At 52.5% G+C, this 16,122-nt stretch overlaps 1 protein-coding gene across 1 annotated transcript in view; it reads left to right on the top strand.

Annotated features, from left to right (window-relative positions):
• Window positions 1-13,999, top strand: part of LOC139268363 (collagen alpha-1(XXIV) chain) — a 420,125-nt gene extending 406,126 nt beyond the window's left edge. Inside the window, exons 54-57 of the mRNA XM_070886436.1 lie at window positions 5,056-5,224; window positions 6,142-6,251; window positions 9,093-9,311; window positions 12,262-13,999. Of these exons, the coding sequence (XP_070742537.1) occupies window positions 5,056-5,224; window positions 6,142-6,251; window positions 9,093-9,311; window positions 12,262-12,408 (645 nt within the window). The 3' untranslated portion in view covers window positions 12,409-13,999. The remainder of the gene's footprint in view (window positions 1-5,055; window positions 5,225-6,141; window positions 6,252-9,092; window positions 9,312-12,261) is intronic.
• The last annotated feature ends 2,123 nt before the right edge of the window (window positions 14,000-16,122 follow it).

Raw genomic sequence — 16,122 nt, 5'->3', positions numbered from 1 at the left:
GGTTTATGCCCCACCGCTCCGTGCCGGGGTTTATGTCCCACCGCTCCGTGCCGGGGTTTATGCCCCACCGCTCCGTGCCGGGGTTTATGCCCCACCGCTCCGTGCCGGGGTTTATGCTCCACACCAGCCCCCTCCCACCCCTCTCCATCTCACCCTATCCCCATATCCTTCTATTCCTTTCTCCCCCATGTGTTTATCCAGCTTCCCCTTAAATACATCGATACTATTCGCCTCAACCCCTCCCTGTGGCAGCGAGTTCCACATTCTCACCCCTCTCTGGGTAAAGAGGTTTCTCCTGAATTCCCCATTGGGTTTATCAGTGACTGTCTTATACTGATGGCCCCGAGTTCTGGTCTCCCCCACAGGGGGAAATATCCGCGGTGATATCACTGTGAACATGAGGCGGGAACCTTCTAATATTCCCTTTCAGTAGCGATCTAACCTTTGCCCCTTTAATTACCCCTTTAATGTTCAGTATGGCGATGATATTCCTGGAAATAGAGAGATTAAACTACCAGGAATTAAGGCCAACAAAGGTATGCAATTATTGCTTCAAAACCTGGAGGCAGTCCTATCAATTTTCCCATTCCACGTGACTGTAATCAGACCCTGTGCTTAAATAAGCCAAATATAATTATCAGATCAACACCATAGCAAAAGCAAACCTGCAACTTCAGTTAATGCTGCGGCAAAATCCATAAACATTCCTCTCATTCTACACAGACATGACATGCAAGAGGAAATTATATTTTTCTTTGCGGCATTTAATAATATACTTCTTATTGACAACATTACTTGATCATTGTGCATTCAGTTGTGGGCTGTGATCTACAGATCTATAAGATCACTGTATTATGATACGCCTATCCCAATGCAAGCTTTAATAGAGGGGAAATATAATGGAATAGGCTCTGATTTACAGAGTGTGTACAGCCCAGGAACAGGCCATTGGGCCCACCGCTCCGTGCCGGGGTTTATGTCCCACCGCTCCGTGCCGGTGTTTATGCCCCACCGCTCCGTGCCGGGGTTTATGCCCCACTGCTCCGTGCCGGGGTTTATGCCCCACCGCTCCGTGCCGGGGTTTATGCCCCACCGCTCCGTGCCGGGGTTTATGCCCCACCGCTCCGTGCCGGGGTTTATGCTCCACACCAGCCCCCTCCCACCCCTCTCCATCTCACCCTATCCCCATATCCTTCTATTCCTTTCTCCCTCGTGTGTTTATCCAGCTTCCCCTTAAATACATCGATACTATTCACCTCAACCCCTCCCTGTGGCAGCGAGTTCCACATTCTCACCCCTCTCTGGGTAAAGAAGTTTCTCCTGAATTCCCCATTGGGTTTATTAGTGACTGTCTGATATTGATGGCCCCGAGTTCTGGTCTCCCCCACAGGGGGAAACATTCTCTCTACGTCTACCCTATCGAAACATTTTCAAAATCTTCCAGGCCTCTATCGGGTCACCCACAGCAAAGAGACCCAGCCTGATCAATACAGTTTTCCAGAAACTATATTTTAAGTTATGAGTGATTGCAATAATTCAGATGAAGGAAATAATCAATTTAATTCTTGGCTGTAGTCAAATGGTTAAAGGAGCTGTCCATACATTCTACAGATTTAAATTAGGAGATACAACTCACATGTTGCAGGAAATTTCTCTGTTACTTTAACAATGTCATTAGCCCAGCTATTAGTGAAGCTCGACACCATCCAGGACAAAGCAGCCACTTGATTGTCACTCCCTCCACCACCTTCAACACTCACTCCCTCCACCACCTTCAACACTCACTCCCTCCACCACCTTCAACACTCACTCCCTCCACCACCTTCAACACTCACTCCCTCCACCACCTTCAACACTCACTCCCTCCACCACCGGCGCCCCCTGGCTGCAGTGTGCACCATCTACAAGATGCACTGCAGCAACTCGCCAAGGCTTCTTCGGCAGCACCTCCCAAACCCGTGACCTCTACCGCCTAGAAGGACAAGGGCAGCAGGTGCATGGGAACACCACCACCTCCACGTTCCCCTCCCAGTCACACACCATCCTGACCTGGAAATATATCGGCCGTTCCTTCATCGTCGCTGGGTCACAATCCTGGAACTCCCTCCCTAACAGCACTGTGGGAGCACCTTCACCACACGGACTGCAGCGGTTCAAGAAGGCGGCTCACCACCACCTTCTCAAGGGGCAGTTAGGGACGGGCAATAAATGCCGGCCTGGCCAGCGACGCCCACATCCCAGGAACGAACGAGAAAAAAAATGACAATGGGGTGGATGTTAGCCTGCAGCCTGTTTCGGTCGGGAGGGGAGATGTGGCCTACATTTCTGGCTCTATTTATTTTAATTACCCGGGCACATTGTGCTGTTCCACTGGCCGCCCAGAGCATCTGCCGGGAAACAAAGATTGGGCAGTCCTTAGCTGCCCACCGCCTTCCTGGGAATGGGAGAGGGTTTCGAGGGGGTCTTGTGTGAGGGGAGGGGGGATTCTGGGCAGGGGACACCGCGATATCCATGGAGGGGTTTACTATTCCTCCTCGCCCCAAAATGTAGAGCCACCAGGAGCAGCCTCTTCTGTCTCCAGGCCAGCTGCCTGCCTACTTCATAGAATGATGCCGTACAGCAGGAGGCCATTCGGCCCATCGAGCCTGTACTGGCTCGGTGACAGAGCGATCCAATTAGTCCCACTCCCCGCTCTTTCCCCACAGCCCGGCACATCTTTCTCCTTCTAGTATTTAACCACTTATCCTTTTGAAAGTTACTATTGAATCTGCTCCCACTACCCTTTCAGGCAGCGGGTTCCCGATCACAACAACTCGCTGCGTAAATGAACTCTCCTCACCTCCCCCTCTGGTCCTTTTGCCAATCACCTTCAATCTGTGATACTCTGTACAGCGACGATTCGCTTCTTGGTGGCTGGTTCACAGCCACATCTCCAGAATCCTCACTGCATACTGGAAACTCTTCCAGTGAGAGAGAGAGAGAGAAAGAAAGACTTATATAGTGCCTTTCATGACGATAGTGTAAGATTTGTGCACAGCAAGCTCCCACAATCAGCAATAGGATAATGACCAGATAATCTGTTTTTGTGATGTTGATTGAGAGATAAATATTGGCCGGGACACCGGGAATAACTCCCCTGCTCGTCTTCGAAATAGTGCCATGGGATCGTTTACAGTTTAACATCTCATCCGAAAGATGGCCCACCAACAGTGCGGCGTTCCCTCAGTACTGCCCCTCCAACAGTGCAGTGTTCCCTCAGTACTGCCCCTCTGACAGTGCAGCACTCCCTCAGTACTGACCCTCCAACGGTGCAACACTCCCTCAGTACTGCCCTCCAACAGTGCAGCACTCCCTCAGTACTGACCCTCCAACGGTGCAACACTCCCTCAGTACTGCCCTCCGACAGTGCAGCACTCCCTCAGTACTGCCCTCCGACAGTGCAGCACTCCCTCAGTACTGCCCCTCCGACAGTGCAGCGCTCCCTCAGTACTGCCCCTCTGACAGTGCGGCGCTCCCTCAGTACTGCCCCTCCGACAGTGCAGCGTTCCCTCAGTACTGCCCCTCTGACAGTGCAGCACTCCCTCAGTACTGCCCCTCCGACAGTGCAGCGCTCCCTCAGTACTGCCCCTCTGACAGTGCAGCACTCCCTCAGTACTGCCCCTCCAACAGTGTAGCATTCCCTCAGTACTGCCCCTCCGACAGTGCAGCACTCCCTCAGTACTGCCCCTCCGACAGTGTAGCATTCCCTCAGTACTGCCCCTCTGACAGTGCGGCACTCCCTCAGTACTGCCCCTCCGACAGTGCAGCGCTCCCTCAGTACTGCCCCTCTGACAGTGCGGCGCTCCCTCAGTACTGCCCCTCCGACAGTGCAGCACTCCCTCAGTACTGCCCCTCCGACAGTGCAGCACTCCCTCAGTACTGCCCCTCCGACAGTGCAGCACTCCCTCAGTACTGCCCCTCCGACAGTGCTGCACTCCCTCAGTACTGCCCCTCCGACAGTGCGGCACTCCCTCAGTACTGCCCCTCCGACAGTGCGGCACTCCCTCAGTAGTACCCCTCCGACAGTGCAGCACTCACTCAGTACTGCCCCTCCGACAGTGCAGCACTCCCTCAGTACTGCCCCTTCGACAGTGCAGCACTCCCTCAGCACTGCCACTCCGACAGTGCAGCACTCCCTCAATACTGCCCCTCCGATAGTGCAGCACTCCTTCAGTACTGTCCCTCCGACAGTGCAGCACTCCCTCAGTACTGCCCCTTCGACAGTGCAGCACTCCCTCAGCACTGCACTGGAGTGTCAGCCTAGATTTTGTGCTCGAGTCCCTGGAGTGGGACTTGAACCCACGACCTTCTGATGGAGAGCCGAGGGTACTGCCCACTGAGACATGACTGAGGATTACTGTGAAGTCAGAGTCCTGTTGCCAGAGGTAGAGATGGTCGGTGCAGTACCATAAATAGTTAACGTTCTGGTTTAGTTCAGTGCTTTAAGTATAAATCGATCAAATGAAATTATTCATAAATGAAGATTAATATTGCAATGATTTCACTCCCGTTTCTTGAACAATGTATTGGCAACTATAAACTGCTTCATACATTTGATTGGTTCTATCACCATGCTTGGAAATGTATACTTCATCGCTAAATGATATGTATAATGTGTATTATTTTAACACTTGCAAGGGGGAATTTTAACCAGGCTCGCTCAGCAGAAACCTGGCAGGCGGGTAGTTAAACTCGCCTCGGCACTTATCGGTCCGAGAGCCTCAGTGATCTCAACATCGGCGATTGGAACCCGCTCTCCTGAGCACGCAGCAAGGACAGGCACCCCGAGCCATCAGGGTCCTTCTTCACATGGGCATGTTGCGGCCCAATGATATCATCGAGACCCGCCTGTAATTTTAACTCTGGGCCTGAGCGGGTAACCCGCCCGCCGTTAAAATCGGGGCCCCATTGTTCTTTCACCCACGTGCTCGGGATGCATTTCCTGGAACACTGGCCTTGCTCATTGCTTGCCACTTGATCTCAGTTGTCTCACGCCACGATTAACGCTTTCTTTAGAACTACCAGAATACTGAGGTGCCCTTCGTAGAGCAAGGTGCAGAGATATTCAAGACCCTGCACCATCTGAGCAGTCTGATGCACAGTATCAAGAAGCCACTGGGTACCAAGAAACACCCTGCTCGCATCTGCCGGGACTTGCTGAACTGTGAACAGAAACTATCTGATGGTAAGCACCGCTCTGCGCGTGGCACTGATCTTAACAAAAGAATCAGGAGCAGGAGTCAGCCATTTGGCCCCTCGAGCCTGCTCCGCCATTCAATAAGATCATGGCTGATCCGATCATGGACTCAGCTCCACTTCCCCGCCCGCTCCCCATAACCCTTTACTCCCTTATCGCTCAAAAATCTGTCTATCTCCACCTTAAATATATTCAATGACCCAGCCTCCACAGCTCTCTGGGGCAGAGAATTCCACAGATTTACAACCCTCTGAGAAGAAATTCCTCCTCATCTCAGTTTTAAATGGGCAGCCCCTTATTCTAAGACAATGACCCCTAGTTTTAGTTTCCCCTATGAGTGGAAATATCCTCTCTGCATCCACCTTGTCGAGCCCTCTCATTATCTTATGTTTCAATAAGATCGCCTCTCATTCTTCCGAACTCCAATGTGTACCGGCCCAACCTACTCAATCTTTCTTCATAAGTCAACCCCCTCATTTCCGGAATCAACCGAGTGAACCTTCTCTGAACAGCCTCCAATGCAAGTATATCCCTCCTTAAATACGGAGACCAAAACTGTATGCAGTACTCCAGGTGTGGCCTCACCAATACCCTGTACAGTTGTAGCAGGGCTTCTCTGCTTTTATACTCTAGCCCCCCGGCAATAAAGGCCAAGATACCATTGGCCTTCCTGATCACTTGCTGTACCTGCATAACTAACTTTTTGTGTTTCATGCACAAGGACCCCCAGGTCCCTCTGTACTGCAGCACTTTGCAATTTTTCTCCATTTAAATTATAATTTGCTTTTCTATTATTTCTGCCAAAGTGGATAACCTCACACTTTCCCACATTATTCTCCATCTTCTGCTGGAGCCAATTGTTTGGTGCAGATTACTAATGCAGAAATTCTTTTCAATCCTGGCAGGCAAGTACTGGATTGACCCCAACTTGGGCTGCCCTTCCGATACCATCCAAGTCTTCTGTAATTTTAGCACTGGTGGCCAAACCTGTTTACACCCGGTCAGCCCATCGAAGGTAAGGACTTCAGTTATGTGGGGAGGCTGGAGAAGATGCGGTTGTTCTCCTTAGAGCAGAGATGGTTGAGAGGAGATTTAAAAGAAAAGAAAGACTTGCATTTATATAGCGCCTTTCACGGCCACCGGACATCCCAAAGCGCTTTACAGCCAATGAAGTACTTTTGGAGTGTGGTCACTGTTGTAATGTGGGAAACCCGGCAGCCAATTTGCGCACAGCAAGCTCCCACACACAGCAATGTGATAATGACCAGACAATCTGTTTTTCTAAGGTTGATTAAGGGATAAATATTGGCCAGGACACCGGGGATAACTCCCCTGCTCTTGTTAGAAATAGTGCCATGGGACCCATGAGAGGGCAGACAGGGCCTCGGTTTAGCATCTCATCTGAAAGACAGCACCTCCGACAATGCAGCATTCCCTCAGTACTGCACTGGAGCATCAGCCTGGACTTATGTGCTAAAGTCCCTGGAGTGGGACTTGAACCTTCTCACTCGGAGGCGAGAGTTATACCCACTGAGCCACAGCTGACACAGAGATGCAGTGCTGAGACATTTAATAGTGGTGCTCAAAATCAAGAAAGGGTTTTGATCGAGTAAATAAGGAGACACTGTTTCCAGTGGCAGGGGGTCAGTAACCAGAGGGACACAGATTGACGATAATCGGCAAAAGGACCAGAGGGGGAGATGGGGAGAATGTGTTTACGCAGCGAGTTGTTGTGATCGGGAACCCGCTGCCTGAAAGGGCGGTGGGAGCAGATTCAATAGTAACTTTCAAACCGGGAATTGGATAAATACTTGAAGGGGAAAGATTTGCCGGGCTGTGGGGACAGAGCGGGGAGTGGGACTGATTGGATCGCTCTGTCACCGAGCCGGCACAGGAACGATGGGCTGAATGGCCTCTTGCTGTGCTGTCTGCTAGCAAAAGACACTGAAGCAAATGGCATGATTGGATTTGAGATATGTGGTTACGTTCATTTGGGCAAGAGAAGGATGTGTTGATGGGGTGAGACGAAGGCCCATGTCGAGGTCAAAGAGCTTGGACCAAGTGGGCCGAATGGTCTGTTTCTGTGCTGTCGAGAGGTCACTGGGAGGGCAATCGGGTATGCAGGCACTTGCTGATTGGTTCTGCTCCCTAGCTCAGGTGCAGTACCGTTTGCCTCAGTGCCCGAGTCTACGGAGGTCAAAAGAGGCAGGGTTGCAAGCCGATCTCCATTGCTGAGACACGCTGTCAGATGGACAGAATAGGTCTCAGCTGTACTGCATTCCTCACTCAAAAAGCCTTCCAATATTCCCCTTTCTAGATTCACACAAATCTCACGGCTCAGCAGGAGGCCATTCGGCCCATCGTTCCTGTGCCGGCTCTGTGACAGAGCGATCCAATCAGTCCCACCCCCCCCCCCCCGCTCTTTCCCCACAGCCCGGCACATCTTTCCCCTTCAAGTATTGATCCAATTTCCTGTTTGAAAGTTACTATTGAATCTTCTCCCACCGCCCTTTCAAGCAGCGCGTTCCCGATCACAACAACTCGCTGCGTAAATAAACTCTCCTCCCCTCCCCCTCTGGTTCTTTTGCCGATTACCTTCAATCTGTGTCCTCTCATTACCGACCCTACCTCCAGTGGAAACAGCGTCTCCTTATTTAATCTATCAAATCCCTTCATGATTTTTGAACACCTCTATCAAATCTCCCCTTAAGATTCTCTGCTACATAAGAACATAAGAAATAGGAGCAGGAGTAGGCCACCTGGCCCCTCGAGCCTGCTCCGCCATTCAATAAGATCACGGCTGCAGCACTTTCCCGCCCGATCCCATATCCCCTGATTCCCCTAGAGTCCCAAAAATCAATCAATCTCAGTCTTGAATATACTCAACAACTGAGCCTCCACAGCCCTCTGGGGTAGAGAATTGATTAACAACCCTCTGAGTAAAGAAATTCCTCCTCATCTCAGTTCTAAATCACTGGGGATATACCACCAACAATGTCTCCGCAAGATCCTGCAAATCCCCCGGGAGGACAGATGCACCAACATTAGCGTCCTCGATCAGGCCAACATTCCCAGCATCGAAGCACTGACCACACTCGACCAGCTCCGCTGGGCAGGGCCACATTGTCCGCATGCCCCAGACACGAGACTCCCAAAGCAAGCGCTCTACTCGGAGCTCCTTCATGGCAAGTGAGCCCCAGATGGGCAGAGGAAACGTTACAAGGACGCCCTCAAAGCCTCCCTGATAAAGTGCAACATCCCCACCGACACCTGGGAGTCCCTGGCCAAAGACCGCTCTAAGTGGAGGAAGTGCACCTGAGGGTGCTGAGCACCTCGAGTCTCGTCGCCGAGATCATGCAGAAAACAAGTGTCAACAGCGGAAGGAGCGTGCGGCAAACCAGTTCCACCCTCCCCTTCCTTCAACCACTGTCTGTCCCACCTGTGACAGAGACTGTAATTCTCGTATTGGACTGTTCAGTCACCTGAGAACTCATTTTGGGAATGGAAGCAAGTCTTCCTCGATTTCAAGGGACTGCCTGTGATGATGAAATGGCCAACCCCTTACCCTGAGACAGTGACCCCTGGTTCTAGACTCCCCAGCCCGGGAGAAACACCCTCCCTGCATCTACCCTGTCAATCCCCCTCAGAGTCTTGTATGTTTCAATGAGATCACCTCTCATTCTTCTAAACTCCAGAGAGTATCGGCCCGATTGACTTAATAAGAACAATCCCAGCTTCTCCAGTCTCCCCACCTCATTGAAAGTGGCAGCGTTTTATTTTTTTATGAAAGCTGTTTGCTATTTGGATTTCATGATTTTCCATTGATCACGTCCGAACCGCTTCTCTCTCTCCACAGTTGGAGTTTGGGATTGGGAAGGTGCAGATGAGATTTTTGCATTTGCTGAGCTCCAAGGCCGTGCAGACCATCACGATTCATTGTCTCGATTTCCCAGTCTGGAAGAACACCACCAACAAAGATCCCTATGCTAATTCCATGCGGTTTCGAGGATGGAACGGGCAGATATTTAAAGCAAATACAATATCTCCACCAAAGGTTATCAGAGACGGATGCAAGGTAAACTTGTGTAGTTAACATTTCGGGTTGTAGTTCTACACTGGCAAAATCAATCCAAAAGTCACCGATTGTCGTCACGGTTTATTCAGGAAATGTTGTGAATCTAAAACTATATCGAGTGTACAGCCCAGGAACAGGCCATTGGGCCCACCGCTCCGTGCCGGGGTTTATGCCCCACCGCTCCGTGCCGGGGTTTATGCCCCACCGCTCCGTGCCGGGGTTTATGCTCCACACCAGCCCCCTCCCACCCCTCTCCATCTCACCCTATCCCCATATCCTTCTATTCCTTTCTCCCTCATGAGTTTATCCAGCCTCCCCTTAAATACATCGATACTATTCACCTCAACCCCTCCCTGTGGCAGCGAGTTCCACATTCTCGCCCCTCTCTGGGTAAAGAGGTTTCTCCTGAATTCCCCATTGGATTTATTGGTGACTCTCTTATACTGATGGCTCCGAGTTCTGGTCTCCCCCACACGGGGAAACATTTTCTCTACGTCTCCCCTATCAAACCCTTTCATAATCCCAAAGACCTCTATCTATCGGGTCACCCCTTAGCCTTCTCTTTGCAAGAGAAGAGAGCCCCGGCCTGTTCAATCTTTCCTGATGGATATAACCTCTCAACTCCGCTATCCTCCTTGCAAATCCTTTGTGCACCTTTCACCAATGGCTCTATATCATAGAATCACAGAAATTTACAGCACGGAAGGAGGCCATTCAGCCCATCATGTCCGCGCCGGCCAACCAAGAGCTATCCAGCCTAATCGCACTTTCCCGCTCTCGGTCCGTAGCCCTGTAGGTTACGGCACTTCAGGTGCACATCCAAGTACTTTTTATTGTATGGTGAGGGTTTCTGCCTCTACCACCCTTTCAGGCAGTGAGTTCCAGACCCCCACCACCCTCTGGGTGTAGAAATTTCCCCTCAAATCCCCTCTAAACCTCCCCGTAATTACTTTAAAGCTATGCCCCCTGGTTGTTGACCCCTCTGCTAAGGAAAATAGGCCCTTCCTATTCACTCTATCCAGGCCCTTCATAATTTTATACACCTCAATAAGGTCTCCCTTCAGCCTCCTCTGTTCCAAGGAAAACAGACCCAGCCTATCCAGACTGTCCTCATAACTAAAATTCTCCAGTCCAGGCAACGTCCTCGTAAATCTCCTCTGCACCCTCTCTAGTGCAATCACATCTTTCCTGTAATGTGGTGACCAGAACTGCACACAGTGCTCCAGCTGTGGCCTAACCAGTGTTTTATACAGCTCAAGCATGACCTCCCCGCTCTTGTATTCTATGCCTCGGCTAATAAAGGCAAGTATTCCGTATGCCTTCTTAACCACCTTATCTACCTGGCCTGCTACCTTCAGGGATCTGTGGACCTGCACTCCAAGGTCCCTCTGTTCATCTACACTTCTCAGTGTCCTACCATTTAATGTGTATTCCCTTGCCTTGTTAGCTCTCCCCAAATGGATTACCTCACACTTCTCTGGATTGAATTCCAGTTAAGAACATAAGAAATAGGAACAGGAGTCGGCCATACGGCCCCTCGAGCCTGCTCCGCCATTTAATACGATCATGGCTGATCCAATCATGGACTCAGGTCCACTTCCCCGCCCGCTCCCCATAACCCCTTATTCCCTTATCATTTAAGAAACTGTCTATTTCTGTCTTAAATTTATTCAATGTCCCAGCTTCCACAGCTCTCTGAGGCAGCGAATTCCACAGATTTACAACCCTCTGACAGAAGAAATTTCTCCTCATCTCTGTTTTAAATGGGCGGCCCCTTATTCTAAGATCATGCCCTCTAGTTCTAGTCTCCCCCATCAGTGGAAACATCCTCTCTGCATCCACCTTGTCAAGCCCCCTCATGATCTTATAGGTTTCAATAAGATCACCTCTCATTCTTCTGAATTCCAATGAGTAGAGGCCCAACCTGCTCAACCTTTCCTCATAAGTCAACCCCCCCATCTCCAGAATCAACCGAGTAAACCTTCTCTGAACTGTCTCCAAAGCAAGTATATCCTTTCGTAGATATGGAAACCAAAACTGCACGCAGTATTCCAGGTGTGGCCTCACCAATACCCTGTACAACTGTAGCAAGACTTCCCTGCTTTTATACTCCATCCCCTTTGCAATAAAGGCCAAGATACCATTGGCCTTCCTGATCACGTGCTGTACCTGCATACAATCCTTTTGTGTTTCATGCACAAGTAACCCCAGGTCCCGCTGTACTGCAGCACTTTGCAATCTTTCTCCATTTAAATAATAACTTGCTCTTTGATTTTTTTCTGCCTAAGTGCATGACCTCACACTTTCCAACATTATACTCCATCTGCCAAATTTTTGCCCACTCACTTAGCCTGTCTATGTCTTTTGCAGATTTTATGTGTCCTCCTCACACATTGCTTTTCCTCCCATCTTTGTATCATCAGCAAACTTGGCTACGTTACACTCAGTCCCTTCTTCCAAGTCGGTAATATAGATTGTAAATAGTTGGGGTCCCAGCACTGATCCCAGCAGCACCCCACTAGTTACTGGTTGCCAACCCGAGAATGAACCATTTATCCCGACTCTCTGTTTTCTGTTAGTTAACCAATCCCTCTATACATGCTAATATATTACCCCCAACCCCATGAACTTTTATCTTTTATCTTGCCACTGTTCTGCCCCCCTGACCGGTTCATTGATATCTTCCTGCAGTCTGCAGCTTTCTTCTTCATTATCAACCACACAGCCGGTTTTAGTATCATCTGCTAACTTCTTAATCATACCCCCTATATTCAAGTCTAAATGATTTATATATACCACAAAAAGCACCGGTCCCACCCCGGCAGGAAGCGGAGCGTGAGATATTTCCTCTCACGGGGGGAGGCGGTCAGCTCATGGGGCGGGACTTCCCCGCCTGCTGGTACAGAGTTACTATCCAGGTTAACTAAGTGTGTCTGTTTGTTGGCTGCAGATACAGGATGGAACATGGCAACAGACACAGTTTGTTTTCCACACTCAGGCTGTGAGTGAGTTTCCAATCGTTGAAATTCAGAGGCTCCTTCCCCTCGAGCCAGCGAAGCAATACCGTGTGGAGATTGGTCCAGTGTGCTTCCTATAATGGGGAACAATGGAATTGGGCTGTCCTTCGGAACACTGTGAGGAAACTACTGCTGAAAGTTAGACTCCCTGCTGAGCCGGGGAGCTAATATCTCTGTTCGCTGCGGAAAATCCAGGGACAATTTTTCTTTTTTCAAAAAAAAAAAGTCATGGTACTTTTATTAAAATTGACTTCCCAGGAAGAATGCATTGCTGGCCCTTTATCGACAGAAGACCCTCGGCTGCAGTTAGCAGGAAATGCAAGGCTGAAAACGTCAGTTGTGTCACACACGATATTTTGTGCTTGCTGTCCTGGTGCCTGTTAAGACTGAAAGTTACTTTTAGTAATATATAAGTTAGGACTTCAGGTCCGTTGCCTTGCTGTACGTCAACCCATAAAAGGCTGAGGAAGTAAGATGACCGCCTTCAATGGCACTCATGGCTGTGTGTTGCAAACGTGTGCAAAGCTCTTTCGATGAGAATGGACGAGAGCTGATAAGGAAATGTCCAGATTCACTATCTTCCCTTCGGTTCTGAGAGATGGTACTTAGGCAACAGTCCTCGACCTCCGACATGTTGCCGGCCTTTGGTCAGCCCCCGGTGCCTGACATGCACGGATGTCCGTCGTGCTTCCGGGTCGACCAACCAGTCTGCTGAGAAATCCACATTGGTAGCTGCTGCTTGCCCGATATTGAGTACACACGCTCTTCCTGAAGGGGCACACCCGCTTACCCAAGGCTGGCAAGGGCCAGGCTGCGGACATTCCCAAGTAGGCACGGGCTACAGCTGGTGTTCAACCATCGGAATCCAAGCAGTTCAGCGGCACGCAGCACTTGATGATAATCCTGTTGTGTGCCCAGGTATGCCCACCCCGGCAAGGTACGCCCAACCTGCCCAGGTACCCCACCACCACTCAGGTATGCCCACCCCCGCCCAGGTACACCCACACCCTCCCAATAGGGTTATCGGAGCCCAAGTGGGCAGCATTGACACCAGCAGCAGCCAGGCTGATCTCTCCTGCACCCATGGGTGGAGGAAGACTAGTCCCCAACACCATGTTGGAATACTGTAGACACATAGCCTGGCTGCGTTAGCGCATCACTGAGCCCGCCACAGGCCATCACCTTGCCTCCGGTCACTACCAGCAGGCATGTCCCCTTGGAGCCGAGGCAACCCTAACGCGACCTCTCTGTGCACCCACACCCCACACCCCACCCCCAGCTCCACCCACACCCCACCCCGCACCCAACTCCACCCACACCCCACCCCGCACCCAACTCCACCCTACCCTACCCCCACCCCACCCCTCACACCTCTCCCACCCCGCCCCACGTCCAAGGAGAAGGTCACTGGACAGGCGGACAACAGGTACCAGAACCGCCTGAGCTGAAGGTGAGCAATGGGCATGGCCGCCATCTCCTCTGAGCGCCCTGAACCTGCCCACAGTCCGTCCAGTTGTGGCCCCGCCCCCTCTCCCTCCACTCCTCCCTCTCCGTTCCTCCTCTCTCTCCTCCCCCTGCTCCCCTCCCTCCCTCTGCCCTCCTCCCCCTCCCTCTCTCTCCCTCCCCGCACACCCCTCCTCCATTTCTGTTCCCCCTCCCTCCTCCCCTCTCTCTCCCACACCCCTTCCTCTCTTCCCGCTCCCCCAGCCTCCCACTCCCCTCTCTCTCTCCCCGCTCCCTCCCCTCTCTCCCCCCTCCCTCCTTCCCCGCTCCCCCCTCCCTCCTTCCCCGCTCCCCCCTCCCTCCCCGTTCCCCCCTCCCTTCTCTCTCCCCGCACCCCACTCCCTCCCTCCCCATTCTCCTCTCTCTCCCCCTCCCCCTCCTCTCTCTCCCCCTCCCCCCTTCCTCTCTCTCCCCCCTCCCCCCCTCCTCTCTCTCCCCCCTCCCCCCTCCCCCCTCCTCTCTCTTCCCCCTCCCCCCTCCTCTCTCTCCCCCCTCCCCCCTCCTCTCTCTCCCCCCTCCCCCCTCCTCTCTCTCCCCCCTCCTCTCTCTCCCCCCTCCCCCCTCCTCTCTCAACCCCTCCCCCCCATTACCCCCTCCCCTCTCCCTCCCCGTTCTCCCCCTCCCCCCTCTCTCTCCCCGTTTTCCCCCTCCCCCCTCCCCCCTCTCTCCCCTGCTCCCTCCCCGTTCTCCCCCTCCCCCCTTCCCCTCTCTCTCCCTGCTTCCTCCTCCGTCCACTCTCTCTCCGCCCTCTCCCCGGTACCCCCCTCCCCTCTCTATCTCCTCCCCTCCCTCCCCATTCCCCCCCTCCCCATTCCCCCCCTCCCCATTCCCCCCTCCCTCCCCATTCCCCCCTCCCTCCCTCCCATTCCCCCCTCCCTCCCTCCCTCCCTCCCTCCCATCCCCCCTCACCCCCCGTTCTCCCCCTCTCCCCCCCGTTCTCCCCCTCTCCCCCCCGTTCTCCCCCTCTCCCCCCGTTCTCCCCCCCGTTCTCCCCCTCTCCCCTACGTTCTCCCCCTCTCCCCCCGTTCTCCCCTCTCCCCCCGTTCTCCCCCTCTCCCCCCGTTCTCCCCCTCTCCCCCCCGTTCTCCCCCTCTCCCCCGTTACCCCCCTCCCCACCGTAACACCCCTCCCCTCTCTCTCCCTGTTCCCCCCGCCCTCCCCCTCCCCCCCGCCCGCCCTCTCTCTCCCCGCTCCCTCTCTCTCCCCGCTCCCTCTCTCTCCCCGCTCCCTCTCTCTCCCGGCTCCCTCCTCCCTCCCTGCTCTCTCTCCCCCTCCATCCCCGTTCTCCCCCCCCCTCCATCCCCGTTCTCCCCCCCCTCCATCCCCGTTCTCCCCCCCCTCCATCCCCGTTCTCCCCCCCCCTCCATCCCCGTTCTCCCCCCCCCTCCATCCCCATTCTCCCCCCACCTCCATCCACGTTCTCCCCCCACCTCCATCCCCGTTCTCCCCCCCCTCCATCCCCGTTCTCCCCCTCCCCCTCTCTCTCCCCTTCCTCCCCCCCTCCCCTTCCTCCCCCCCTCCCCTCTCCCCTCTCTCTCTCCCCTCCCCGCTCCCCCCCCCCTCCCTCCCTCCCTCCCCCTCCCTCCCTCCCCGCTCCCCCCTCCCCCCCTCTCCCTCCCCGCACATCCCTCCTCCATTTCTGCTCCCCGAACCCTCAGAGCTTGCTCATTTACTGGACGCCGGTCTTCAGCATGGACGAAGGAAGTGCACAGGATAGCTTGCGATTGGTCAGACCCCTGGATGTCCCAGGTGCTAAAGTTAATAAGGTGCTAATCGTTTTAATGAGGAAAGATTTTGCTATTATTTTTTTTTTTCAAAATGTATGTACTGGCTACATTCAGTAATTTCTGTTTTAAAGGTACTTATTTGGTCAGTTATTTCTGTCATAAACATTATTTATATGAACTGTAATGATGCCAATGTTTGTGGATGAGCTGTACAGGTTGGTATGGTATATATGGTGGCTGTAGATAGGCGGAGATGCACTAGCTGGTAGTAACGTTGTAGAACAACTACATGCATGCTGTTGATTTTTTGAGGTTGTAGCTTGCTATTATATATTAAATCTTCATCACTCACTCAACGGCATCCAATTAAATGTCACTGCTGCATATTTTGTATAGTTGGTTTTAGGGCTGGGCCAATCATTCTATAATCAATTCATCGATTGCAAGTTTCATTTAACAGAAAAATCACTTAATTTGACTTCTTCCTGTGGTGGCCATTAGTGCTGATACACAGGCGGAGTAAGTCCATTTACGCCCTATCTTCTGCGCTCTCGTACTACCGCA

Source organism: Pristiophorus japonicus, chromosome 8 (assembly GCF_044704955.1).
Source record: "Pristiophorus japonicus isolate sPriJap1 chromosome 8, sPriJap1.hap1, whole genome shotgun sequence".
Taxonomy (NCBI): Eukaryota; Metazoa; Chordata; class Chondrichthyes; family Pristiophoridae; genus Pristiophorus; species Pristiophorus japonicus.
This window is presented reverse-complemented; position numbering and strand designations above follow the sequence as displayed.